Source organism: Fusarium coffeatum (genome assembly GCF_003316985.1).
Source record: "Fusarium coffeatum strain FIESC_28 chromosome Unknown BRIP53273_contig_159, whole genome shotgun sequence".
Lineage (NCBI taxonomy): Eukaryota > Fungi > Ascomycota > Sordariomycetes > Hypocreales > Nectriaceae > Fusarium > Fusarium coffeatum.
Window position 1 is genome coordinate 88,580 of NW_022157952.1, and position 27,166 is coordinate 115,745.

The following is a 27,166-nucleotide window of genomic DNA, read 5'->3' on the forward strand; positions in this document are numbered from 1 at the left end:
CGGAAACTAATGCAATGTCCGTATAGCCAGCGATACGACTTCGCGATGAGTCACTGCCGAAACATTGCCCCGTAGAACCAACAACTGATCTCACCGAGACTCTATATCAACACCATTGTGTCTTGATTCTTCAAAACTCCCCCGTTTCCTAATTCATCTGAAATACGCCGGCTGGTCAATTCTAAACAAAATGGATCCAGTAACAGAGGAAACACCAAAGCCGAGGACTAGAGTTGCTTACATCCGCACTCTTCCAGACAAGAGAGCTGGCACAGAGATTACAGAGTGTCAACTCGCTAATCTGAGAACATGGCTGTGGTTCTGGGTCGGTCAAAAAGTCCCTTACGACCCTTGCGGCGCTGGTCGTAAAAATCGCACATCATCTCCCCCGGGTCTTCGTCACCATTACATTATTGGCTATACTACCGCTACGGATGCTGTCATATTGGACTGGCTATTGGAAGCTTCACCACCTGGAAGTGATAAGCTATCCAGGTCAGACTTTGAGGTTTATCTTTCTGAAGGGCAGATGAAAGATGTGAGGAATAAGGATCTTCTTCAACGGCTGGAAGCGGAGAATGTGATTATCACAAAAGTTACAGCGCCATCGGAAGAATATGCATCGGATGATATCTGCGATTCAGTCATGCTCTCAAAAAGCGACTATGTTCTCGACACAAATCTTAAGTACGGCCCTAGCGATTGGATTTCCACAGATGCACTCTATCGCGACTCCCTGCGCTACGGACACCCACAGTATTACAAAACCGAAGAGCGGAACAACTTCTACTTCGCGAATAGACTAAAGAGCAAGATGGGACACACACAACGATCATGTTCCTACGCACACGGTAAATCTGACGCATGGTTACGTGATCATTACGTTGAATGGCAAGCTTATGCATGTCCAAGCTGTGGCCAAAGATGTAAGAGAAACAAAGGTTGTAGGAATACGGGTGAGGATTGGGCGAAGAACCAGCGGAGGGAAGAGTGGATGGAAGGTGTAAATCTGGATGCCCCAAGACCGCCTGAGTTTGAGAGGGATTGGAGGATGTTGAGTGTAGAGAATGTTGTCAATTGTTACAGCAAGGACAGATTGGCTTGGGAGAGATTTCGGAAGTGGAAGTGGAGATCTGTTGATACGTTCTCTGGGGATTGGAAGAAAGAGTAGCATCACAAATTCTTATTTACTACATAAACTATTCTCATCATCATTCGTCATCATCATCATCTCCATACTCTACAACCATTCTCACAGCATTTTAGATCTCATGCTGACCACAGCCCAAGTGTCGAAGACCCATAGCCTCAAGCTCCTCCATCTTACCCAGATCAGGTCCGACGCTTCGCTGCTGGAGACTTTGAAGCTTGGCCTCGCTGATCTTGGTCTTGGGGATCAACTTGGTGCCTCGTTCGTCGAGAACAGCAAGGATGTGTGCGGCAGCCTTGGCGTTGATGGTGAGAGTCTCGGGATCGGGGTTATCGATGGTATCACAAGCTTGGTGGTAGCAAGGATCCTGGGCAACAGCGGTACCCTGAAAACATGTTAGCAATGACTCCATGCGGATCGTTTTATGTAACTTACAGTGTGGAGGAAACCAAAAGGCTTGTTCAAGTTCTGCCAGAAAGAAGCATAATCACTTCCATTCGTCAAAACAGCAGGCGTAACCTCAAGACCCTTACTAGTAAAGTACTCAGTAAAGATCTTCTCAGTAACCTCGGAGCCCTTAGGCGCCTTGGATCCATGCTCGCTACCGTCAGTGTCAGCGACACCGAAGAAGCCCTTGGCGACCATGTCGAAGTTGAGGTAGACCAAAAGGTTGTTGACGTCCTTGGTGGCCAGGTTGGAGGTGTAGAACTTGCTGCCGAGAAGACCGTTTTCTTCGGCGCCCCACCATGCGAAGCGGATCTTGTTCTTGGTCTTGTACTTTGAGAGCGCGGTGAAGAGCTCGAGGAGGAGGGATGTGCCGGAGCCGTCGTCGTTGATTCCGGGACCGGCTTGGACTGAGTCCAAGTGTGCACCGAGCTGTAACAGTTAGCGAGAAACGTCATCAGTAGGAAGGTGACATACCATGATGACATTGCGAGGATCACCACCAGTACTCTCAGCAATAACATTCTGAGTAATCCTCTCCTCAATAGTTTGAGTCTGCTGAAAGAAAGCCTCAACCTTCTCGCCACCCTCAATCTTGGCCTTGATCTTCTCTCCGTCCGCAAGGTTGATGAAACCAGCAGGGACATGCTTCTCGGGGTTGGGAGCACTGAGCGAACCAGCAGTAACATTGGTCGCCAGATCATGGTAAATAATCACACCAGCGGCACCGGCCTCGGCAGCAGGAATGACTCTGCCAGCGAGGGTACCACCGGTAGGACACCTGAATCGTTGAACAAGAACGATCTTGCCCTTCACATCAAGATCGGCGTAGTTGGCTGCGTCACAACCTGCTGCACCTTCGGGACCGAGCGCGATTTCAGCAGTGATGCCGTCCGCGCTAGTACTGGGGGAGTAAGTCAATCCGTACACGTAGACATCGCTGTCGTCCACTTTCAGAGAGATGGAGTCGACGTAAGCGAAGAGCGCGGGGAAGTTCTGCTTGTAGACCTTTGCGCCCTTCACTTTGGAGGTCTTTTTGAAGACGTAGTCTACTGAAGCGTCGTAGCCGGGAAGACCGAAAGCTCTGTTGCCGCCGTTGGCGAAAGCGAGATCGTTGAGCTTCTCAAGGTTTGACATAAGACTGAAATTGTCAGTTTGGGGGTGGGTGAATTGGAATGGTGGGATTTACTTCTTGGTCTTGATGTCATTTTGGAATTTCTTGGAGTCGAGCTTCTTGCCCTTTGCCAAGGCATTGGGGGTGAGCGACAGGAGAGTCGCGAGGGTAGTGGTGAGCTTCATTTCGGATGGCCCTTGAATTGACTTGAGAGGGATAACCCTCCAATTGATGGATGGGAGACATCGCTTCAATTTATAGTAGACGTATGATGTATGTCGCCATCGGTTTCTTGCCCAGAAAATACAAGGCCCGGGTTTAGTATTGTTTACGGAAGGTCATTGGGAGCCAAGAAGTGGGCTTTGGTGATCGGTATGTAGGTACTTTTTTAGTCAGGGCTCGGCATGGGCCTTATCGCGGGCGGTGACGATAGTCCCGTGCTCTCTAGGCGGCGATTCATTCCCCCAAGGGTGAGATACTGGATATGACAGTATGAGGCACGAGCAATGACTTACTTCTGCAGAATTTTCCTGATCAATTGACTCTCTATGGTTTCGAGAGATCACAATAAAGGCTTTTCATCATCACAAATGGAGGCAAAATTCTCTACCGATAAAGCTCACGACCTCCGATCGAGGTTACATTACCGACGGGTCTCTACATCAATTGGAGATAACCCCGCAAAGACCAAGCCTACCGAGACGATATCATTGATAAACATTTGCTGAACCAATCCGGCAGGTCTGAAATCCTGGTATGATTTGCAAGGATCAAGAACCATACGAATAAGCTTAACATCCAAAAGTTCCTCTGAGGCGCTAGAACAGGACAGGAAAGAGATAAGAAAAGTTCCCCGCGGAGTCTTGGCATGAGCATGATGATCTAAGCATTTTAATAACCTCAAGCATCATAAATCGTTTTGCGTATTTAACTGTGGCATGGTCAATTATCACGTAGCTCAAAATGCAGCATGTTGTGCTCAACCGGTCGAAGGTGGCTTACGCTACTTGAGAGGAGAGTAAAAGATGTTTTCGGAGGACTGGATTGATATTATTCTAGGGACTGAGAGTTCCGTCAGTGAAATTAATTAAGCAAGCGGAGAGATGAATGATTTGAAAAGAAGCCATGATAGTTTACTTAGATTTGTCCATGATGTTTGTTTTGTTGAACAAACAGCTGGCGGGCAATGATGCCTCTGTTGCCTAAAGTGGGGTTAGTCAGCGACCAAAACATCAGCAGCCAAAATACTACGCAGAACACCAAAAAAACAACAAATCTTTCATCATCCAAAACCGTCAAAATGAGACCAAACGCGACTTACGAACAGCTCTCGATGCTCTGTCCAGGCGACAAATTCCCAACCCAGCAACGCATTCTCGACGATGCCCACATTCCAGGGATTGGTAAGTGGTTTCTCGACCACGAGAAGACGCAGAAGTGGTTGACTGGGGACGGCAAACAGGTATTGTGGCTCCATGGACCAAGTAGGTGATTAATATCAAGGAAAAAGTCATTGCTAATGTTCTTAGGCGCAAGTGGAAAGACATTCCTGAGGTATGTCGCTTCATAATAAGCACTAAACTGACACTAACCATCCCAAAGTTCAAGTCTCGTCAACCACATCCATGAGAACAACTCCATGGGAGTCGGTATCTTTTACTTCGGCCAACGTGACGTGCAGAATAACCTCGCCGATTACGATCTCGCATTCCGCTCTATAACCCGACAACTCGTCTCCCAAACGCCCGGCTCGCTCGGTCTCTACCAAGGCATCTTGGACAACGACGAGATCGGCGTCCAAGACATAGACGGGTCATCGGACATTCTCGAGACGATTCAGAGTGTTTTCGGCAGGATGGTTGTTGTCCTGGATGGTGTGGATGCAACTAATGAGAGAGGCCTGGCGCAATTGTTACATCTTCTCTTGGAATTCAGCAGGATTCCTTCGTTAAGGGTATTGATGACAAGCCGATCTGGAGCACCCGACCGTCTCAAAGACTATGGACTATCAGAAGTCGAAGCGCGCTCACCCGACTCGGATATCGCTCTCTACTTTGCCAAGTATATCGACGAGTCGCACGTTGACCACGAAGTACTGCATGAGTCGCACACCAGATTACTACCGTACCAGAAGTTCATCGACATTTCCAACGGATTGTGAGTATATAACTTACCACAAGCGCCAATGCTGACAGATCTCAGGTTTCTTCCTCTCAGGCCCAATTGGTTCAGTAACATTGCCTCGCAGCCAAACAAGACCTTTCTTGATCTGGTCGAAGCCGGGTCACCAGATGTTCCAAAGGCATTTTGCCAGGCCTTGGTAAGAGATCTTCAGCTTTCTGAAGAATCTGATACAATTCTTTATCTGCTGTATCATGTTGTCAAGTGCGATGAAATGGGCTATTTCTTTACTGCACGAATGGTACACGAAGCGATTGATGCTTGGGGCATCCGGAACCAAGATGTGACCCAGTGCACGACTGATGAGATCATTGGGCCCTTTCAGCGCTTGGTATTCATAGACAGCAAAACTCAGGCCATGGTAATTCGATCACCGCTGCTGATGAATCATCTTCGCAACACCGTCTTCGGAGACGAGTATCATAAAAGGCATGCAACAGCCTCCATTCAATACCTCTCAAACCCAGATTTCGCAACCGGGGCATGCAAATCATCAAAAGAACTAAAAGAGCGCTTCCAAGCCCATCCGTACCTCTGGTTCGCCGCCAAATGCAATCTTCCCAGATCTCTCCCGCCATCTTTCGAATCTGACTTTTTCATCTTTGTTGCTTCTCAAGGAAATCTCGATTCGTACCTACAAGCAAGAGAAGCATGGCCCTACCTCGATGACGAAACATACGACGAGTGTGAGAGGGATACCGAGCGATGGAATTGTTATACCCGCGGCACTACGGCGCTTGGTCTTGCCGTGACGCTTGGTAATGAAGGTATACTTCGCAAATTCATTGAAAAAGGTGCAGACCTCGAGGCTCGTGATGGGGATTTGAATACGGCGCTTCATATCGCAGCGTTCGACGAGGATGAGTCTGATATGCTTAAGGTCCTTTTGCAGGCTGGCAGTAATGTGGCTGTGGTTAATGAAGAGGGTCTGACGCCATTGGCTATTGCTATTGTTCATGGAAGCTTGGACTCTGTTAAGTTGTTGATTGAGTTTGGTGTTGATGTACGGAGGCTTGATGAGGAGGATCTGAGGCTGTGTGTGGATGAGAAGCCGGACATTGCGGAATATCTGGCTGGACTAGGTGTTGAGATGCCAGTGCGGGATGATGGGGACGATGATGAAGACGATTAGACTGAGAACACGCCCCTGCAGTCGGGTTGAAGCAACGACCACCAGGTTTGTATGTATCGTCTCTCGTCTGTTGGATCATAATGGTGGGTTCTGGGTCTGGTCTATCTAGTCGTTATTTATGGTGGAGACGGGGAAAAAGAACGACCACCAAAAATGTGGATTGGTGGGATCTAACCACCTTAGTTGGACGAACAGGGAATCGAACCCTGGACCACTCCCAGAAGGAAGAATCTTGTAGATAGAAGCTTGCTAAGGGAGTATTATACCACTAAACCATTCGCCCCTAGCTCTTGAATGAGATCACCATGTGACGGAGAGTTTATGGTGTCGTTGCGATCCACTGAATTCATCTTACCAAATGAAGCGACTTTGATTATGAACCTCCTGAACATAATGGGCCAGTGTAGCGGATAAAGTACATTACATATGTGGGTTGTTTATCGTCACAGTACGCATGTGTGCCCTCATGGTATGCACGAACAACACACTCGAGCTCCGCGACAGATTTAACATTAGCTATAGTCACGTACTGTTGCGCAGTAATATTGGAAGAAAACAATAACTCAAATTTATATGATAGGGAACTTTTTCCCCTCCCAGCTGTTGTTCATTGGAATGGTTAGGAACAACAAGACCCGCAGTGTATTTGGCTTATCGCGAAAATATCAAGAAAAGGCTTATTTACTACGAATGTGCTGCACGAAGGGTTTAGTCGATATATCCTGTTTCTACGAGACTATTTAAAGTGAAGCATCGGATCGTATATTACCTATAGCTAATTAAGTAATCAGAAGCTTAGGGCAATAAGATGCTACCTGTTCCCATCCTGGAGGTAATTGGCAACTGAATCCTCGTTTTCGACGCATTATGTCATTTTCGATGCGCCCTATCACTCCCACTGCAAATAAGTCCTGCTTCAATGGTAACAGAACTAGATCCTGACCTACAAGATCATCCCTTATACTTTTCACATCTTTGTAAGCATTGCTGGGAACAGCATTAAGGAGAAGCACTTGCTGTATCCCCTGACTCACCACACACTCAACCGCTCCGCCCTTCTGTAACGTAATGGCCTTGATTACCCCCGCGGCGATAGGGTGATCTAACTCCACTCCGGAATCCTTGACCTTCAGACTTTTTTGGTCCGATTCCTCGTGAAACACATTTGCTGATCCCCTTTTTTCCAGCTCTGCGAGGCTTCTCGGCATCCACGAGAACCCCTCGCATGGCGATCCGGACTCAGAACCCCCAAGTAGCCAGATCGGACTTATCCCAACGGCTTTGGCGACCTTTAGTAGAGCGCCCTGCCACCCAATACCGTATTCCCACTCGACATTAGTGCCCTTGATCCCCAAAAGGCCTAAGACACCGTAGATCCTGTCCTCTTCTCTCGCGCATTGTCGACCCGTAGTGGCTGTGACAGCTTCTGCGAGGCTCCAGACTCGTCCCCTGGACCCTTGAAGTCCCCCACCAGCCAGAACAGTGTTAGTAAAGGCGAGGGGCCCTGTGAAATGTGTCTGGGCTGAGACAACAGTGCAAGAATCGTTAGACGCAAGCCCAACTTGAGTCACACTTCCCCATCCCATCACATCATTTGCCAATAGTGCTTCCAGATAACTGATCCAAGTAACACCGTCGGTAGTGACAGCTATAGCTTTGCGGCTCAAAAAGCTCTCTTGGGCGGTCCAAACCCTCGTACGCCACCCCCTCTCGCGATATTCTTGCAGGAAGCTCGCATTCGCTCGTCTATCCTCTTCCCAATCGAAGACCTGATGCTCATCGCGGATGGAGGCAGAGAGCTTGGAGCGCATTTTTGTCAGCATGACCACGACAAGCGTAGCCTCGCGGTAGATTGCCCCCATGGCGCTCAGTACTCTTTGCCTCTCAGGTTCTTGTTTTGGTACGCACAGTTTGTCCATCCATATGGCTGTGGCTCCTGTGGTCCTCTCTACTGTTTCTATGACACTTTGGTTTTCTCCGGCACTGTACTCTGCCCATGTGTAACTGACTGCAACATACTTTTCTGCTTTGTGCAGGTTTCTCAACTGGCGAGTAGCTGAATCAATCACAAGCAACGGGTTTCCATGAGAGTTGTCTTGCCGAGTCGTATTGCCTGGATTCCCAGGCGAAGGCTGAATATCCAGATCCACTGCTGCAGGCTTAAGGCTAAACTCAAAGAGTTCTCTAGCCTTTTGTAGCTGAAGAGGTCTTCTTTGATCGGATATCGTCTGGCAGGCTGATAATGAGATGTCTTGTGGCGGATGATGAGCGATGGTGCTGGTAGAAGACGATGACATAGGCTTTGTGCTTTCTTTCGTATCTGTTCGGAACCTCCACATTGTCGGGGATTCTGCTGCCTCCATCGTTCCGATGATAGGTTCACTGTATAAGACCGGATGTTTTTCATTCGCTTTGCAACCACCCACCAGCCCACCCTCGGCTACCAAGCTTCTTAGCCATTTTGAAGTCCCTGGTTCTGTTGAAAGGCCCTTCGTGTCTCCTCGATTCAACACATAAGCGCTGCCCTTCTGCGGTAATTCTTGTGCGCTTCTGGGAACGTTCAAGGTTCCTCTCCGTTCACAGAACGGTGCTCCGCAGCGTAAGTCTTCGTTCTGGGTATTGGAAACCACAACTTTGATAGGCCCTAATGAACCCCGGCCACATGAACCCAGGATATCGCTCACTGCAGAGGCAAGAGAATTGTCGCAAGGGGGGACAATTAACATCCTTGTTTGTGCGTCTTCCACCTGTGAGTGGAGCGACCATGCCACTTGATGTACACGGAACCCAGACTGAATGTTGACAATTAAAGCATCATCGAGCTCAACTACATGAAGCTTGGTGATTCCCACCAATGCTCCACCATTGACACAGGCCGATGAAAGGAAAAGTCGTGGCACAAGAAGTCTCATTCCAGTGAAGCCCATAACCAGCCACATAAAATCTGTACGCCAATTCTCCTCGACGTCAGATAGTCGCCCCATCTGCTTCGAGCTCCCATTTGCATGAACACGTAGCATGTTCTTCCCGAGCCTGAGGCACTCGCCAAGATTTACCAGACCCAGCCCTTTCTTCTGTGAATGTTGAGAGCCGTCGGCAAGCAGGGGATCGTGGACAACGAAAAAAGCTTCCTCACTCCCAGGCAGATTCTCACCGTGTATAGAGCCCCCAAAATCCACGTTCTTCACCTGTTCCGCTGGTATTCTGTAGCTCCTGGACACAATACTTCGCCCGGAATCATCGTCCAAGCGTATAGGTACTGGAGCATCAGGTACAGGGTCCTCGGGAGCTTTGCGCATAGCGAAGCAGACCGCATCAGTCCATTTCGTAACTTTGATAACCCCACTAGCAGAGCCTAGCAACCTCATATAACTTTCGTGCGACAAATACGGTGGAGCGGCAAAGTCGTTCATCGTGATTTTAGCCTCCACCTCGGCTTTTTGGAGGCCAGAGGCTGCCCAAGATTCGGTGTCGAAATTGAGGATTTGATCTGCTTCTTCTTCGCCTGGTGAGTTGCGAGTTTCTTGTTCAGTTGGCAAGGTAGCCATATCCCCCTGCTGGGGGGTACTTCCAGTAGCTGCCGAGGAAGAAGGCGTGTCAGGAGTATTCTGTATCCCGCTCATGACTGAGGAGCGTAGCGATCAATCTGGACAAGTTATCGTGAGTAGGAACTGAATTTTGCAGGTCAGTACCGCACAACAGATCACGAGTTGATCAGTAGCACTTCTTTTGGTATGAAAGGCAGCCTAGAAATACCACAGTTGGGGGATGTCTCACGCCTGCGAACCACACATCCACAACTCCAACAAATGGCGCATTAGGCATCAATGCGTTTGGTGACCAGCACTCACCATAACACTATAACACGAGAGTCATCGCGGCTGCAGGCCGCGCCTCATTATTGTTTCGTTATTGCTACAATTAGAAGATCTACCTTTTCAACCCCAAAAGGCAAAGCCAGGCTGACCGGTATATGCGCGACCCCCCTATGGATTACAAGCATAGACCAATCACTGCGTGTCTTTCAAGCCATGTAGGCATACTTGGCCACCCCTGCTTTTGAGGCCTCCCAAGTGCGAATAAGGCAACCAAGGGAATGAGGGGCAACTCTTACACTTGCCTGCATATTTCAGCCACATATCGTCCCAGATGCGTTATCCTTGCCAAGTCGAAAGAAGGTGTGAATAGAGATGAGAAGAGCTTCTATTTCATGATATGAATAAGGTTACTGAACATGGACGCACTGACCCAGTGATGATTCACACGCCTTAGGGTGGGCAGAATGTCGGGGAAATACGTTGGGCGGGAAGAAGACTCACAGAAGGGAATCGATATCTAGGATTGTAGTATGTTATTCGTTAGTCGATAGCGCAAGATATGAAAGTTCGTGGCGTTGAAAATGAAAAGAAATCAATTCTAATCGCTAGTCTATGATATGTCTATGATGTCTATATGCCAATTCCTTCACAGAAACTTAATACCCTCCGCCTTCTCATGAGCATAAGGCACACTAGGCGTCTTCCACTCAGGCGAACTCTCACCACTCAACCGACAAACAGGCTTAAGAATACTCAACTTCTTACCATCAAAAGCACTCTGCTCAAAGTGCTGGTAAAAGCCACTATCCTCAGCAACAACATCACCCAGAACCTTCTTCCAGCCATTCCAGACAGTAAGAAGGAGATCAAGAACGTGGTGTGAGCCGCGCATCTCGCCCCATTGGAAACGTTCCTGGCATTCGGCGACGGTCTCGGGAGAGTACAGACCAACATCGGGGCGCAGGGCGTAGGTGTTTACGGCCACGAGGGAGGCGTGGACGGCGTAGCTTCCACCCTTGGTTGCGCGGTCGCGGAGGGCGAGGAGTGTGCCTACTGCGCCGAGAGCACCGGTTGTCATGTCACTGACGGGCAGGGAGGGGAGAACAGCTTCGTTGTTGGGCAAGTTGAGGGACTTGCCAGTAACGTACGCCGAACCAGCAGCCGCATCAGCGATTTGTTGCCAACCGGGTCTTTCAGCGTAGTAACCATCAGGACCGTAGCAGTTCTCCGAAACATGAACGATACCACATCCACGCTCACCAGCCTTCTTGAGAATGTCGTTAAGACCAAGACCGTACTTGGGCATCTTGTTCATACGGAAGCCCTGGATGAAAACATCGGCTTCGCTGATGAGGGACTTGATGATGGCGGCTTCTTCGGGCTTGCGTAGATCAATGGCGATGGTGCGCTTGCCGGCGTTGAGAGTGAGTTGCATGATGTTGATGTCGGGAAGATGAGGGGGGTTAACGCGGATGACATCGGCGCCGAAAGAAGAGAGAATAGCACCGATTTGAGGACCGGCGATGACGCGGGTCATTTCGACGACCTTGATACCAGCGAGAGGACGCTTGTCGGAGGCGTTGAAAGGAGGGAATGCAACGGGTGGTGTGGGGATAGCCTGGGGTTGAGGCTTGACGTTGATGAGAGGGTGAGCAGCGAGGGACTTGCCCATCTCACTCTCGTTCCATTGCTTAGGAGTGAAGACGACACTACCGCAGTTGCCGTTCATGAGGTTGGTGAACTCGAGCTTCTCGGGGGAGAGCTTGCTGGTGTACTTGGCGATGTGGGCGGCGGCTTCTTCATTAGAAGAAATAGCCTCGGCGGGATTAACGCCAATGGACTTGAGGACAGGTTCCGCATTCATAGATCCGTGAAGAGAGTACCAAACTTCAGGATCAGAAGTAGGATAAAGCCCAGTAGTGCGATACTTCAGCGGCGTATCAACCCATCCCTGCTCCCAATTCGGCAAAAGCTTCTTGATCTCACCATTTTTGGTCAAACTAACAACATCCTCACCACCAACATAAGCGGTAGCAATATTTCCAAACCACAGACCAGCCTGTGTGGTGTTGACAGTGATTTTGCGGTTCTTATCCTCCTGGCCGCGGATAGTGAGGATTTCATCAGCGACGACACCGGCCATGGCGTGCAGAGCTGCTGCGACGGAGACAGCTTTGATGGGGCCGGGAATTACGGGGAAGGGGTCGCCTTCGAAGTGGACTTTTGAGAGGATGGATTCATCTTGCGTGAAGGAGGGTGTTTGGGAGGCTATGAGGCGGAAGATGCGGGATGTGTCTTGGGGTACGGGGGTGAAGGTACGGTCGGTGTGTGTACCGGGGCCGTAGACGTCCGGGATTCTTTCCTCAGCCATGATGTGTGAAGTAGAAGTAGTAGTGGATAGTATTATTGAAGTGATGATATTAAGATGAGATGATGACTTGAACAGAGAATGTGTTGAACGATGATGCGATATTGAAGTATGGGATGTTGGTGATTATATGTATTCTTCTCCTCCACCGCCATTCAACACATTTATGCATCTCAACCCTCCATGCAACCCCTTACGCCCCATCTACCGACACATCCTCAACCAAGCGGATCGCCCCGAAAAAACAAGAAGTCGGCAATCTTCAAACGCGAGCGCGAGCGGATCTCCCGAGCTTCCAAACATGAAAATTAATGGAGAAAAGTGGATGTAGTAACACGCGGCCTAAATGTAACATGAGGCTCAAACGCGGAATGAATTCCTCTGATCGAAACATCAGAGTGGAGAATAAGCTTTTTCGACCCTGATCATAAGTCTTCTAGAAATATTCTGTAGGATGAGGGGGATTGATTTGTCGAGATACGAAAGTTTCGACCACGTGGATTGATTATGAGTTCATCGGAGTCGGATCCGACGCTGGGGCGATTTTATGTCATTGCAGAATCCACTTTGTCCCTGAACTACCGACGCATGACGCAGGGCACGCTAAAGTAAATGCCGAAGACGCGATTATGCGGAATTGAAGCGAAAAGACAATGCTATTTTGGATGCTCATGTTAGAGATGATAAGATAAATACCATTGCATTCCAGGTCCAAGTTAACTTACAACAAATCTTGGCTGTAATAAGCATTTTACCTACTATTATCACAATGTCAATCAACACTGTCGCAATCATAGGCTGCGGCGCAATCGGCGCCTCATGGTCAGCCCTCTTCTTGGCTCAAGGTCTCAAAGTGCAAGCCTTCGACATCAATCCCGCATCAGAAACCTATCTTCGCAACTTCATCCGCGATGCCCTCCCCGTTCTGTCGTCTATCGGCCTAGTCCAGAACACTGCCGCCAAACCAGAAGATGTAATCTTCACAACAACAATGTCTGAAGCGCTACGAAATGTAGACTTCGTTCAAGAAAATGGTCCTGAGCGAATTGATTTTAAGCGCAAGCTTTTCCAAGAGATGGGAGAGATCTTGGGCGAGGATGTCATTATTGCTACTAGCTCTTCTGGTTTGACTTGTTCTTCTATCCAAGAGGGTTTGACGGCTGAGGCTAGGCCGGAACGATGTGTTGTTGGACACCCGTTTAATCCGCCTCATCTCATTCCTCTGGTCGAAGTCGTCGGCGGCGCACAAACATTCCCCGAAACCATCACCCGCACAATGAATTTCTACACAGCCATGGGCAAACAACCAATCCATCTCAAAAAGGAAGTCCCCGGCCACGTCGCAAACAGAATCCAAGCAGCAGTCATGCGCGAAGTCTTCCACATTCTCCAACAACAAGTCTGTGACGTCCAAGACATCGACGACGCAATATCCTACGGTCCTGGCCTCCGCTGGGGTGTTATGGGACCGAATACACTGTTTCATCTAGGTGGTGGGGAGGGTGGTATTGAGCATTTTGCTGATCATTTGCTTGGACCGCTTCAGACGTGGTATGCGCCTGAGAATCCGGTTGTTGATGAGGGATTGAGGGAGCAGTGGATTGAGGGCACGAGAAAGGCTGTTGATGAGAGGGGGTATGGAGATTTGGTTAAGCAGAGGGATGAGGAGCTTGTTAGGTTGTTGAATGTTAGGAAGGAGTGGGATGATTATGCTAAGAGCAAGTCATCATAAATGGATGTGAATAGGATGCTAGACAATTAGACATAGACACTTAGACTAATATTGCTGAATTATACCATTATTCGATTACTCTCAATATCCCGTCGCCGAATTATTTTTATCAGATGTGAGACATTGAAGCTGATAAGAAGCAAGGTACAAGGCATAAGTACCGAGTGTTCTATTTAGTGGAGTACTTCTGATCGCATACGATACTGCAGAGGTGGCGAGTCTCTTATCGATACGTGGACTGATAAGATAACAACGCGCAAGTCGTGAGATCTTGTCATGCAGACCATGCAACTCCATTGGCAATCGCGGCGTAAAATTACGATAGATAAACGCGAAACAATCGTACCAGATATCTCTCTCTCTTTTTGTAACCCTTTGTTTCTCTGATTTCGAGTCCTAACTTGGAATGCTGACTCTGGTAAGCGCATTGCTGGACGTGAACATAACTGTTTGGTTAGTGTTCAATCCTAAATTTGTTCTACACTCACTTCTACTCAACCATTATTCTCAATCTACAGATAAAAATAGCTCAAACACTAGATACCATCAATTGAAAGATTACAGCAAAAACCCTCATCTCCAACCCTATCACCATGCCCCGAATTCTCTTCTCAAAATCTTCACCGATAAAGCTACCCTAAATCGCGATCGAATCGACGATCCCTACGTCACAATTCCGCAGTGGAGCTCAACCTCGGTACCCACTCCTCCGATCGATCCACTTATCACGGTAGCTCCGGCAATGCAGCGGTGTCCAAGGAAAAGTCGGTCTCTTCGGGACGCGACGCACGGCCTGGAAGTATCCACTTGTTCGCCGACGTTCGGCGCTATGATGAAACATTCTCGAATTTTGCCTTGTTGGGTTATACTAAATACTGCATGTCCGCTGTACCTGAACACCTGCACTGGTCTGATAATATCCTGTCTTCTATTGAACATTCACTTGACAATTTGCACTACCACATACACATAATTGTTCAATCTTCTCACAGCTTCACATTCATCATGGGCTCACTAAGTCTCCCTCGTCTATACATCCTAGACACCGGTCTCATCAACTTCCCCAACCAACAAGGCCGCATCGTCTCCTGCAACACAGATGGCTCCGACCTCCGCACAATCTTCGACAACATGTCCACCATGCCCGACGGCATCGCAATCCACAACAACTACATGTACTGGACAAACATGGGCCCAACCTTTAAATCAAACGACGGTTCTATAGAACGTTCCCGTCTTGATGGCTCTGAACGCACCACCATTATTGAGTCAGGCATCATTGGCGTTCATACACCCAAGCAACTTACTATCGCGCCAAAGAGTGGGAAGCTTTATTGGTGTGATAGGGAGGGTATGAAGGTTATGCGTGCTAATCTTGATGGATCTGATGTTGAAGTCCTTGTTTCTACGGGCAGCACGGCGCAGGATAGGGAGGATATGTGCCGTTGGTGTGTAGGTATCACCGTCGACGAAACAAACGGGTACTTCTACTGGTCCCAAAAAGGTCCGTCAAAAGGAAAACAAGGCCGTATCTTCCGCGCCCAAATCACCAACCCCTCCGCAATCGAAGTTGTGATGATCAACCTCCCCGAACCAATCGATTTGGAAATCGACGAAGAGACGCAAACTCTGTACTGGACAGATCGCGGCGATCCACCCAAGGGAAACTCTCTGAATAGGGCTTACGTGGGTGGCAGTGAACCCTCGGAACGGGAAATTCTGGCAAAGAGGTTACATGAAACTATTGGGCTGGCGGTGGATGAAAAGGCTGGTGTCGCGTATGTTACGGATTTGTCGGGAGGTGTTTATGAGGTTGGGTTGAAGACGAGGGAGAAGAAGGTTTTGTTTGCGGAGTTGGGAGATCTTACTGGTATTGCTTTGGCTTAGATTTGATAGCGCGGATTAGATTTAGACTTGATATCCTCATGAAATAGACTTGACTTCATGCTGCATGATCCTTATTACATTTGGGCGCATTTTCCAGCGTGTCATTACTTTCGCCAATATTCACGATACAATCTTAGTTTGGTGGATGCAATAGGCACCGATATGTGAATGCCAACGTGACTGAAAACTCGAATGAGGGCTTTTAATAAACTCTATGCCATAGCCTGGCCAATAGCCTCGCCCAACATTCATTTACTTTACCACACGCGCTCAGTGTCCAATCAAGCCGACTACTGGCACCCATCAAATTGTGTGCATCCTCTCAACCTTAATATCGTGAACACGAAAGTGTACGAAAAGATGAAATTTACGAAATTGTATAAAAAGAATCCATCCCCCATTCCCATCCCACTCCATCCATCTTTGATCTACAAAGTCTTCATCCCAAATTCAATCGCCTTCACCCATCTCCATCCCATTCTATCCATCTTCAATCTACAAGATATTCATCACAAAACCCATTGCCTTCACCCATACCACAACCATGAACGACAAGAATAACAACACCAAGACTCCAGAGTACAGCCGTGGGGCACCAACCTCTGCAACCTTCTTCGCTGCTTTCCCTTCCTCCCCCTCAGATCTCCCTCGTCCCTCGACAATGCCACCAAGAACATTACGGGATACCCCTTTCTACCGCACCGTGGACAACCCCTACAGTTTCCATTCCTTTGAAGACAGTTCACGAGAACAGACCCCTTACTACCGCACCGCGGACAACCCCTACAGTTTCCATTCCTTTGAAGACAGTTCACGAGAACAGACCCCTTACTACCGCACCGCGGACAACTCCTACAGTTTCCATTCCTTTGAAGACAATTCACGAGAACAGACCCCTTCTTACCGTACCGCAGACAACCCTTACAATCCTTTCCGTGAGGAAGTGTCACGAGAACAAGCCCCTGTATACAATACCTCCTCAACTCGCGGGTCATTTCTGGATCTCGCATTGAGTTCAGGTGTCCGAATGAACGACTCGACTCTGCCTTCTTCTATTACACCTTATACGGAAGCATCACGAGCCGCGCGACCGACGACACCGGCGGAGTCTAAGAAGCACAAATCCATGATTGTCCACGAGGACGAGGAGCGCGCCGCAGAGCTTCGTGAACTTCGCGATCTATACAACCTTGATCTTATGTCTCGCGAAGAGCCGGAAAAGAAGCGTTCACCGAATCTAATGAGTACGGACGAGTCTGATAGTGATTACCTTTATCCCGATACTGAATCGGAACCTGAATCGGAATTCTTCGAAGAGCAAGAAAGGAATTCCTCTCCAATTCCAGACTGCACGGACGACGAGTCTGATGACGATTATACTGCTCCCGATTCTGATTCTGATTCGGAGTCTGAGTCTGGAACCGAAGCTGAAGCTGAACCCTCCCAAGAGCAAGGAAACGAGATGTCGCTTAGTATAGGCCAAGAGCTTCGCTCTGTGTCTCCCCCAGGTTTTGCATGGTTTCGCCCCCATATTCCAAGCTGGAACGACTTGGGTCCACGGGATGATGACATGTTATACAACGATCTCTTCGACCTTGTTCCAGCCCCTCCCCTTTCCCCCTACATGCCCCCGACTGCCCCTTGTACTCCTACACCCCCTCAAGAGCAAGAACAGATCCGGTCGTCTAGTCCGATTGACGACGACTCACTCACCACCCTCGGCAAAGCACTTGGCAAAGCATCTCGTTCCCTCGACGTCGGCTCACTCGACACAATGAGTCAAGCATTTGAGAAAGCCCTCGGGAAGCATCAGCCTGAAGATCTCGAAGATCTTTCTTCTGCTAAGCCTAGTCTCTCTCAAGACCTGGAAAAGAAGATGGTTACTAGGATTGGCGCTTATGACTTGAACATCGAGAAGCTTGGAAAAGAAGTTCGTGATCACTGCGATCGTATTCGCGAACGTTGTGATCGTCTCGAGAGAGAGAAGCGGGATCGCGATAATGCTGGTCCTCCAACCTTTCAGGAACTGGTAGATGCTGTGTTTCCCGGTCCAGGCATTCCTCTTCACGAACGTGAAAAAGTTAAGCTTGAACGTTGTAGTCGTCTTGCAGAAAGGTATCAGGAACGTTTTGGTATCTCCGGCAATGCTACTGCTGGACCCTCCCAGGAGCAGGAAAAGAAGACTTCTTTGAATTCAAAGCTTGACGAAATGATTCGCCAGGAACGGGAGAAGCTTCACGAACTTAAGGCGGACCGGGAAGTCAATCGTGCTCGTTGTCTTGCTGATGTTAGTGCCTGGCTATTTTCTCCAGGTGCTAGGCCGAGGTTGCCTAGTCCAAAGCCCAACAACGCAGTCGGTATGTCGTTAAAAGAAGCTGGCAGGGAAATTGATGCCCTTCTTACTGAGCATCGGGCAGAGGAGGAAAAGGACGCATTGCCCGACTACGAAACGGACATGGAACTGGGAGACGACCTTCTCGAAGGCCAAGAGTCCCTTCCTGCTAGCCCTTCATCTTCCCAAGGACAGAAGAGGAAGAGATCTGCCTCCTTCCACGAAAGGTCGTTCTTCGAGAATCTCGAGAAGATGAGGAAACATGTTCGAGAATCCGTTGAGCACGAGAGAAAGCGTCGGAAGGCGAGGGACCAAAGCTTTCAGGGATGCATGAATAAGCTTTACCCAGCGGATTCTGAGATCTGGAAGATTGGCGATGAGCCAATTCAAGTTCGATCGCCGAAGCCTAAGGAATCACGATCAGACGAAGATCTTGGTAACGGTGATCGTACTTCATCCCGAGAGTACCTTTGGGATGAGAAGGAATTACGAGGATCGGAAGATTCTATCGATGGTCTTTCAACCAGAGGACTGCCCGACATGCCTGCCTTTGTCGGCATGTCTCCCTTTGCTGGCATGCCCCCTATGCCGACCTTGCCTCCCTTCCCCACCATGCCCGCCCTGCCCAACGATTCGCTGTCCAACATCGGGCTTAAGAAGTATCCCATCACCCGCCCAGCCTCCCTAACCCTGCCCCAGTCCATGCAATTCTACCACGCCGTTTCCCTCACAGCTTCCTGCGACCATAGGCCCTGGAGACCCGAGACCGAGATCCTGGAAGCCGTCAGCGACAAGCCATTCAGCGAGTGGGCCGATATCACCGGTGTGCGTGAATTTATTCACGACGAGTTATCCCGTTTTGGATGCTCCAAGGTCACAGTCGAGGCGTGTCGGGTCACGGGGGAGGAGAATTTTAGGTTGATGGTTTTCATGCCAAAGAGAGTTCACCAATGGAATCTTTCTCTCTCTCGTTACAGGATTTCGAATAGGCTTTCGTTGTGGGGGATTACTGATGTTAAGGTTGAGATCTGGGAGACGGACTTTCATCTGCAGGTCATTTGATAGGCAATTTCTCTCAAGTAATTTCTGTGTTCGAGGCATGGGTATTACAGTTTCTCTATACCTTCAAGTTTGTAGTTCTTCATGTTAGACTGTTGTAATAATAGAATGAAACTATTCCACATCCGGCTTCACTGATCGTGTGAGCTTGAACATCATTGGTTGGTGATCATGTCAAAGGGCTGAAGATGACAAGAAAACAGTGGGTCTGCTCCTCAACATCAACGCCTGTTCATTCTTCTGTCCTTCTTCATACAATCATCGCATCATTATATGGCCCTCAAACGCTAGAATGAGCGGTGAAAATTCCTTATTCCCGGAGATCGACTTCGCTGATCTAGATGATATCCTTAATCAGCCAGTAGATGCAGCGACGGTTGACCTGCCTTTCTCGTGGGATATTGATGACACCATCGACCCTCAGCATTTGAACAGTACCCCAGACTTTGGCCATACCAGTCCCGTCGTTGATTCCTTAGACCACAACGTTACTCAATCAGGCACGCCGTCTGGTAACCCAAGAACCCCAGAACCGAAACCCCTCACCTATCAACCCAAGCCCGGAAAACGCCTCTCCCTGATCTCTGTCCGCGTCTTGAACAAATGGCTCTCAGCTCACACTCACCACCCCTACCCCACCATCGCAGAAGTCGAATCCATTATCCGACAAACTGGCCTCAGTAAACAGCAGGTTCTGAACTGGTTCGCCAACGCTCGTCGAAGGAAGAAGTTTGAGCGCGTGGAAACAGATCAGAGTTCGGTATCATCAGAAGCGAGCCCGAGAGATATTCCACAGAGGCCGCCAACGCCATTTGTTCAGCAGAGTCCTTTTGAGCGGTGGAGGAATTCGCCGCCCGAGGATGAGCCGTCTAGTATGGCTGCCATCGCAAGGGCTGTATCTGGCGCTGAAGGACATTCGGCCGAGGGTGGGGGTATGAGAACGAGACATGCGCCTTCTGTGACGGGAAGTTGGGCTACGAGTGCTGAAACATCTGACTCAAGTCGGAGTTCGCACGCCTCAGCTTACTCACACGGCTCAGATGGGTCACTAGAATCGTTACGAAAAGTGGTCAAAAAGCGACGACGGGCTGGGCCACGCGGTAAGCGGTACGGTACTAGACAGCTTGCACAAGTGTGTCACCGGTTTCAGTGTACGTTCTGTACGGAAACATTCAAGTTGAAGCACACATGGACGAGACATGAAAGAACACAACATCTTTCGCTGGAACAGTGGGAATGCTCACCTCTCGGACCGACAGTTCTCAACGAACAATCTGAATCGACATGCGTGTATTGTGGTATCGTCAATCCAGAGCCGGCTCATTTCGAGACGCACAATCATGACCTATGCCAGAAAAGGGAAAGAGGCGAACGGACCTTCTATAGAAAAGACCATTTGCGACAACATCTTCGTCTTGTTCATGGGTCCGAGTTCAGAAAATTCCCAATGGAAGATTGGAAGTTCAAGCACAAAGATGTGCTGTCACGCTGTGGCTTTTGCGATATCAGCATGACGACTTGGTCTGAACGAACGGGCCATCTAGCTGAGCACTTTAAAGAGGGCATGACGATGGCTGATTGGAAGGGAAACTGGGGCTTTGATGCTTCTACACTTGACATGGTCGAGAACCACATGCCTCCATGTATGTAACCCCTCCCTTCCTACGGGTATCATACTGACTCAATTACAGACCTTATTGATTACGAACGTAACTCCCCTCTCCCATTCACAACCTCCCAAGGAGCCCCATACAGCTCAACAAACGCCTTTGAACTCCTCCAACTAGAGCTCGACTACTTCTACTCCAACTATCTCGACACACACCACACGATTCCCAGCCCAGAAACTCTCCATCTCGAAGCATGCTGCATAATTTTCGGAGCCGAAACTTCTTCTACTTCAACAAGCCCAGCCTGCTCCTGGTTACGGGACCTAATAATGGGTACCGAACATATAACTGCAAAAGCAAGGATGACACCGATGAAAAGCGCTGCAAAGTCACGCTTTACAGAGTTGAGGATTCATAGTAAAAAGGATATTTTTGAACATTGTAAGCTTGAGAGTGGGTTGAGGGAGTATGTTGATATGCTGGGGTTGTTGAGCTTGGAGGTTGGCGATGAGGAGCTGCAGAGGGAGGCATGTGAGATTATAAAGAATATGGGAGGTGCTTCGCCGATGTTTACGGGGTTGCTTGTGGGCCTGGTTGATGCTTCGACGAGATGGCTAGTGCCGTTTCGGTTGCGCGCTGGTCTGTCTGTTCAAGACAATGGACAGACTGCGAGTCAGAATAATCCGCCGCAGCTGAATACCCCGTCATTCTTCGGAAATAACGCACACGACAACCTCGCTCTTGCGCCAAGTCCCATTGCGCTAGACCGAAAGTTTGTTTCTCTCAATGATGGAAACATGTACAGAGGTCTCACGCGAGATTTAACCCGTTACGTTGCGCGCACCATTTCGCCGTTGAACCCAACGAGTCATGTACCGACCGATGAGGAACTTCAGTACCAAGCGCGATGGATCGAGTACGACAGGTTTGCATTGCCCGTCCATCTTTCACCCGCAATTGCTGATCTATGATGGTAGCCATGACGTGTGGAATCAGACGCCAGCTGATAATGCAGATTGGCTTGCAGAGTTCAAGAAGGAATCAGGTCTTTTTAAGTAGTGTTCGGCAATTGTTTTGGGTAGTATTTGTAGAACTCTGATAGCCAAGATACCGAGCGACAGCCGTCAAGAACTATTTTTACCTGTTGCGTTCATCAGGTACTCCGATTAGGGAGAGCCAAGGAATCTAGACTTTATAAACGCATGATGTCTTGCTTATGCGCCAACCTGTCATCTCGGACTTATCTGATCTAAGTAATCCCTTCATCTGATAACAATTCGGCCCTCACGCGAATTCCTCAACGTCAATTAATCCCTCAGACCTAACACGGCAAAGTACGGACTCTCTAACCGGATGCCCCCGTCGCTGGGAACCGAGCGTCTGGACGAACCACTAAAATCCCCTCCTAAATCGGCATCCCACAACATCCCACGGACAAAGTCGGCCGCTCTTACGGCATAGAAATCTTATTTGAAGCTTAATCCCCACATCGATGCAACGCTTAACAGTCTCGGTTTAACGTTGTGGTCCAAGGGTCCACCAACTACCCTTCTTCTGGCAATGCGCCGTGACTAGCCCCGGTAGTTCGGTCCTAACGAATTGAGTTTAACAGGGAAAAGGTTTTCCAAGTAATCTGATCATCTTATCTTGAAGCGAGGGGTTTGATTGATAAACTTTCCTTTTCCCTGATTGATAACCTGTGCGTCCTTTTGTATCTTGGCTCTCGTAACGTATTCACTCACGACACGATTATCTGTCACTATGGAGTCAAAGGGTGGTTTCGTCGCCAGTGCGCGTAGTAAGTTTGCATGTATTGAATCATGGATTGGGACTAACCAATTTTAGATTTCTTTCTTGGCAGCTCTGCCACGTCCAAGGAGGAGAGAAAACTTGTTAGAAAGTTGGATTTCTTCATCTTGGTATGAGTTTTGAGTAATCTGGTGGATTATGGACTGACAGGTCGTAGACATACTGCTGTTTTAGCTACTTCTTCAACTTCCTCGGTAAGCTACTTTCTGCCCATCAAATGAACACAACTAACGAGGGTACTCAGATCGTGCTGCCTTTGCCAATGCCTATGTATGTCCGCATGAATCCGAGACGTGTCCCGACTAACAAATTAGGTCGCTGGTCTTCGTGAGTCGCTCAATATGAGCGGTCATGACTACAACAATGTTCTTTCTGTCACCACTGCTGGAATGGCAATTGGTCAACTCCCCAACGGTATCATCATCCAAAGAGTCAAGCCTCGCATCTGGCTACCCTCCATGGTCGTGTTCTGGGCCGTTATGACAATGCTTAGCGCCGCTGTCACAAACGTCACCCAACTCTGCGTCATCCGCTTCTTCCTCGGCTTGGCAGAAGCAAGCACATACTCTGGTGCAATGTACATCATCGGCGCCTGGTATAAGCCTGAAGAAATCCAGAAGCGAACTGCCCTGTTTGGTGTGTCTGGTCAGATCGGTACCATGTTTGCTGGTGTCATGATGACTGCTATCCATAAGGGTATGAGAGGTATGGCTGGTCTGCAGGGATGGCAGTGGGTGTTCATCATTGGTATGTACAAAATCTTGTCCTTGAGAATTGGACTGACTTGAGAAGATGGTATCATCACTCTGCCGATCGCTGTCTTTGGCTTCCTTTACTTTCCTGATACGCCTGAGAACACCAAGGCTAGTTACTTGAGTGAATCAGAGAAGAAGCTCGCGCTCAGCAGAGTTCCTCGCATTGCGGAGGGTGGCCATAACATCATGCCCATGTCCCTCATCAAGCGAGTCTTCCTCACTCCTATGTTGTAAGTCCTCCAAGCCCTGTCGCAAAGTCAAGCTAACGCTGCTTTCAGCTGGATCCTGTTCTTCTGGTCCCCCGTTTGCGCCAGCACCGAAGGCTTCCCCTTCCAAAACAGCTTCCTCCTCTGGCTCAAGTACTATAACGACAAATTCTCCCAAGTCCAGATCAACACCTATCCCCTCGGCGTGCAAGCTGTCGGTATCTTGGCCAACATGCTTGCGGCATGGCACATGGATGCCACCGGTCAGCGCGTCCCTATGGCTGTTGTCTGTGTTATTCTTCAGATCGTAGTAGGATCAATGTTGCTTGTCAAGAATCTCTCAATGGGCGCTACCATGTTTGCCTTTTACTTGGCCGGTTCGGCTTACATGGTCAACCCTCTGATCTTTGGCTGGGCGAATATCATTCTCCAACGAACAGGTGATGATGCTTTGCGAAGTATTACCTTGTACTGCATGAACATTGGATCTATGTCTATGTGGACTTTCTGGGGTATCATTTTCTATAGTGCTGCTGATGCGCCTTACTGGAAGAAGGGAGCTATTGCCCTTTTGGGTGGATGTGCTGTTATGTTCTGCTACATGTGGCTTGTTGTATACGTAAGTGCAGCATTTGATAGATTTGTGATTTTTACTGACACTCTGTAGGTTGACAGGAAAACGATGAAGAAGTACGGGGACGGAACGGGCGAAAACACGGAGGAGCCTATCGAGGTCAGCGAAAATGAGAAGGAGACCAATCCTACCGTGGTTACAGAGAAGAAGTCCGCCAGTACATGAGATTTGACCAAGGGACTGGATCTAAAGCCTGCGTGGGGAAAAACGGTGGTCGGATTGATTTTGAGTCAGTAGTGTATGAGTCGTTTAATGGATGTGCTTTCCTTGAATCCTACACAAATCAATGTTTGATATTATTCTTTTCGTAACCAAGAGCAACTGCAGAGACGTACTGCCCGAGACAGCATCAAGCTCTGCTAGTTCAATCTAAACAATGCTCCAAAAACTCTTACCGATGGCCTTGCTCCTTACTGAGCAGCTAAACAAAACCACGATGTTGAAGGACAGGCGTAACGCTCGCCGATCACCTAGCGAGAATAAGTCTATCAGTATATCTGTCTTATGTGACAGGCTCACTGGTCATTTGCACACAGTTGATGCCTGCTGAAGGGAGCTACTGTCTAACTGAACGTCAGCTTCGACCACAACCCATGCTATCTGTTTGCCGTAACACCAAGAAGAATAGAACTATAGTAACAGATAGCTTGATTCCAAAACAATCTTTGGTGTTCTGATAAGCTTATGTTCAAAAATAGTATAAGGTCTTCCATTTTTCGCTAGGTCCAAGCTTTTTCGTCTTCTCCATCCATCACCAGCTTACAGCTTTTGACACTTGCTACCACTCTACAACACACACAATCTCATAATCTCACAAGTTCTTACACAACTTTCTTACACACCAAAATCAACACAATGGATTCCCCGTTGAACTCCGCCAAGCGCCTTGTGGCCAAGGTCTTCGCCAAGAAGAGCCCCCAGAAGGTCGCCAAAGACCAAGAGTGGAAGGCTTACAAGGCCAAGCGGCGTGAGTCTGAGCGCGCTCTGAAGCGTCACCGACGCAACGCTCGCATGGATGGATACAAGAACCACTGATCTGGTCATTGACCGGTCAGGGGAGTAGGGGGAGTTGCCCCAGTTGAGTTTAGCGCAACTGAAGGGGAGACACAATGGTGGGATATTAGAGTGACTGACTGACCTGGCAATTGACCAGGACAGAGGAGTGGAAGAGGAGGATTTAGCAGTCCCAGGTGACTGAGTAGATAAAAAGATAGAAAGCAGAAAGAGAATTGACGTTTGATATTTTCTGGCCAAAGAAAATGTTTTCCATATGATGTGACCCGATATAACTGGTGAGCCAAAACTCTTGTTATGATGATACCATAATCAGACCCAAGATCATCTAATAAACCGATCCAACCTGAATTGTTCAATAGCAGTATCCGTCTTTCCAGTTAGAATCTGTTGACTGACCAACTCCCCAACAATAGCCGCATTCGTCACCCCGGAGTGCATGACCGCCACGCTCACATTATCTAGACCTGTTTGCCCAATAATCGGAAGACCATCTTCAGGCGTCGGTTTATTGCCAACAGTAAAATAGTCGAACTCGAGTTTGTCGCCCCCAACCAGAGTGTTTTGAAGTATTTTGAACACCTCTTGTGCTGTTTTCTCCGGATCATCGCCAGGGTCGTCACCTGGGTTTTCGCAGCCCGCTCGGATGACGCCGTCCTTGGTCTGCCGCATGTACAGATACTTTGAGTTGACGAGACTGTTAAGTACTTGATTATCAACGGGTTTGGAGTTGACGATCAAGGCTGGCACGGAGCGGATCGGGATGGCGATGCCTTCTGTCGCAAGCAGAGGGATTGTGCCGAGACCTGCTGCAACGACGACATGACCGCCGTGAACTTCCTCCCCGGAATCAAGGATTACTCCAGTGATACGGCCATCAGTCTTGACAAGTGCTTTTGCGCTAGCCTTGACCACTTTCGCGTTGCCCTTATCTTTTGCGTCGGCGACCATCTGCTGGGCCGCGACATGAGCTTCAATAGCACCCTCATCAGTATAGTAAAATCCCCATTCCGGGAGACTTTCACCCTTGATCCCAGGCTCTTTGGAACCAATTTCATCCCCCGTCATACGCATGACACGATAGCCCCAGCCTGTTAAAGTAGTCTCTTTATCCATCAAAACTCCAAACGGCTTATGCCAATTAACGGACCCATTCCACGTAACAGGCAGACCAGGAAGTTCACTCTCAATTTCCTTCCATCGCTTCAAGGACCGGACACGGAAGTCGTGATAGGACTTATCGGTGGCTGAACTCGCGTTTAACCAAGCGAAGGAAGCTGCGCTGGCTGGCCCACCGATATCTTCGGCGATAATGGTGACCTTCGTGACCTTCGATAAGTGCCATGCGATTGAGGCGCCGACTATGCCTGCGCCGATGACAAGGACATGGGGTCGAGAGGATTCTGTCATTTTTGTTCTCGACCTCGGAGTCGGCATGAAAGAAATTCGAGGAAAAAGATAATAATGCGGTAATAAGAATACGGTGAGTGTTCAAGGTACAACGACCCCGCCTTTGATGGATCGTCAAGGTGGCACAAATAGTCAGAACATATGATCAAGAATGACGTCGTGTTTAACAAGAATAAAAAGATAAATTCGTTGAACGGGGAGATGTTCAGTAAAAAGGATATGAATGGCAAAAGAAACTCCCCCGGGAAGGCTCGAACTTCCGATCTCCCGATTGTCTATTAATAACAGTCGGACGCTTTAGCCAACTAAGCCACAGGGGATAGCTGATTGGATGATGAGAGAGCTTACTATTTGACAAAATATTGTCAATATCATGCTTTCCATTTAATCGCTTGCATTTCTTCAATCCGTCCAATACCGCCAGAGCACAGTTTTTATCAGGGCGGTTAAGGGTCACACGAGAAGCCAGAGCATCGCAGAACTTCCAGTAGATGTTGATATAAACTGCAAA

At 48.7% G+C, this 27,166-nt stretch overlaps 12 protein-coding genes across 12 annotated transcripts; 8 read left to right on the top strand and 4 right to left on the bottom strand.

Annotated features, from left to right (window-relative positions):
* Positions 1-190: 190 nt before the first annotated feature.
* Positions 191-1,171, top strand: FIESC28_07267 (uncharacterized protein; the record flags this gene model as incomplete). Its single annotated transcript, XM_031161408.1, has 1 exon — positions 191-1,171. The coding sequence occupies one exon, from the start codon at positions 191-193 to the stop codon at positions 1,169-1,171; it is 981 nt and encodes a 326-aa protein (XP_031014524.1).
* Positions 1,172-1,262: 91 nt separating this feature from the next.
* Positions 1,263-2,893, bottom strand: FIESC28_07268 (uncharacterized protein; the record flags this gene model as incomplete). Its single annotated transcript, XM_031161409.1, has 4 exons — positions 1,263-1,535; positions 1,586-2,026; positions 2,072-2,735; positions 2,784-2,893. 4 exons carry the CDS (start codon positions 2,891-2,893, stop codon positions 1,263-1,265), a joined length of 1,488 nt encoding a protein of 495 aa, XP_031014525.1.
* Positions 2,894-4,008: 1,115 nt separating this feature from the next.
* Positions 4,009-6,021, top strand: FIESC28_07269 (uncharacterized protein; the record flags this gene model as incomplete). The annotated part of the gene is made up of 4 exons (XM_031161410.1): positions 4,009-4,192; positions 4,238-4,262; positions 4,311-4,865; positions 4,911-6,021. The coding sequence occupies 4 exons, from the start codon at positions 4,009-4,011 to the stop codon at positions 6,019-6,021; spliced, it is 1,875 nt and encodes a 624-aa protein (XP_031014526.1).
* Positions 6,022-6,952: 931 nt separating this feature from the next.
* Positions 6,953-9,644, bottom strand: FIESC28_07270 (uncharacterized protein; the record flags this gene model as incomplete). Its single annotated transcript, XM_031161411.1, has 2 exons — positions 6,953-6,964; positions 7,056-9,644. 2 exons carry the CDS (start codon positions 9,642-9,644, stop codon positions 6,953-6,955), a joined length of 2,601 nt encoding a protein of 866 aa, XP_031014527.1.
* Positions 9,645-10,485: 841 nt separating this feature from the next.
* FIESC28_07271 (uncharacterized protein) lies at positions 10,486-12,210 on the bottom strand (the record flags this gene model as incomplete). The annotated part of the gene is made up of 1 exon (XM_031161412.1): positions 10,486-12,210. The coding sequence occupies one exon, from the start codon at positions 12,208-12,210 to the stop codon at positions 10,486-10,488; it is 1,725 nt and encodes a 574-aa protein (XP_031014528.1).
* Positions 12,211-12,976: 766 nt separating this feature from the next.
* Positions 12,977-13,939, top strand: FIESC28_07272 (uncharacterized protein; the record flags this gene model as incomplete). Its single annotated transcript, XM_031161413.1, has 1 exon — positions 12,977-13,939. The coding sequence occupies one exon, from the start codon at positions 12,977-12,979 to the stop codon at positions 13,937-13,939; it is 963 nt and encodes a 320-aa protein (XP_031014529.1).
* Positions 13,940-14,944: 1,005 nt separating this feature from the next.
* On the top strand, positions 14,945-15,826 carry FIESC28_07273 (uncharacterized protein; the record flags this gene model as incomplete). The annotated part of the gene is made up of 1 exon (XM_031161414.1): positions 14,945-15,826. One exon carries the CDS (start codon positions 14,945-14,947, stop codon positions 15,824-15,826), a length of 882 nt encoding a protein of 293 aa, XP_031014530.1.
* Positions 15,827-16,370: 544 nt separating this feature from the next.
* On the top strand, positions 16,371-19,220 carry FIESC28_07274 (uncharacterized protein; the record flags this gene model as incomplete). Its single annotated transcript, XM_031161415.1, has 1 exon — positions 16,371-19,220. One exon carries the CDS (start codon positions 16,371-16,373, stop codon positions 19,218-19,220), a length of 2,850 nt encoding a protein of 949 aa, XP_031014531.1.
* A 289-nt stretch (positions 19,221-19,509) lies between these two features.
* FIESC28_07275 (uncharacterized protein) lies at positions 19,510-21,886 on the top strand (the record flags this gene model as incomplete). The annotated part of the gene is made up of 3 exons (XM_031161416.1): positions 19,510-20,860; positions 20,909-21,752; positions 21,805-21,886. The coding sequence occupies 3 exons, from the start codon at positions 19,510-19,512 to the stop codon at positions 21,884-21,886; spliced, it is 2,277 nt and encodes a 758-aa protein (XP_031014532.1).
* Positions 21,887-22,588: 702 nt separating this feature from the next.
* Positions 22,589-24,396, top strand: FIESC28_07276 (uncharacterized protein; the record flags this gene model as incomplete). The annotated part of the gene is made up of 8 exons (XM_031161417.1): positions 22,589-22,625; positions 22,673-22,746; positions 22,794-22,830; positions 22,881-22,906; positions 22,951-23,383; positions 23,429-23,621; positions 23,670-24,216; positions 24,265-24,396. 8 exons carry the CDS (start codon positions 22,589-22,591, stop codon positions 24,394-24,396), a joined length of 1,479 nt encoding a protein of 492 aa, XP_031014533.1.
* Positions 24,397-25,086: 690 nt separating this feature from the next.
* FIESC28_07277 (uncharacterized protein) lies at positions 25,087-25,266 on the top strand (the record flags this gene model as incomplete). Its single annotated transcript, XM_031161418.1, has 1 exon — positions 25,087-25,266. The coding sequence occupies one exon, from the start codon at positions 25,087-25,089 to the stop codon at positions 25,264-25,266; it is 180 nt and encodes a 59-aa protein (XP_031014534.1).
* Positions 25,267-25,569: 303 nt separating this feature from the next.
* On the bottom strand, positions 25,570-26,655 carry FIESC28_07278 (uncharacterized protein; the record flags this gene model as incomplete). The annotated part of the gene is made up of 1 exon (XM_031161419.1): positions 25,570-26,655. One exon carries the CDS (start codon positions 26,653-26,655, stop codon positions 25,570-25,572), a length of 1,086 nt encoding a protein of 361 aa, XP_031014535.1.
* Between the last annotated feature and the right edge of the window lie 511 nt (positions 26,656-27,166).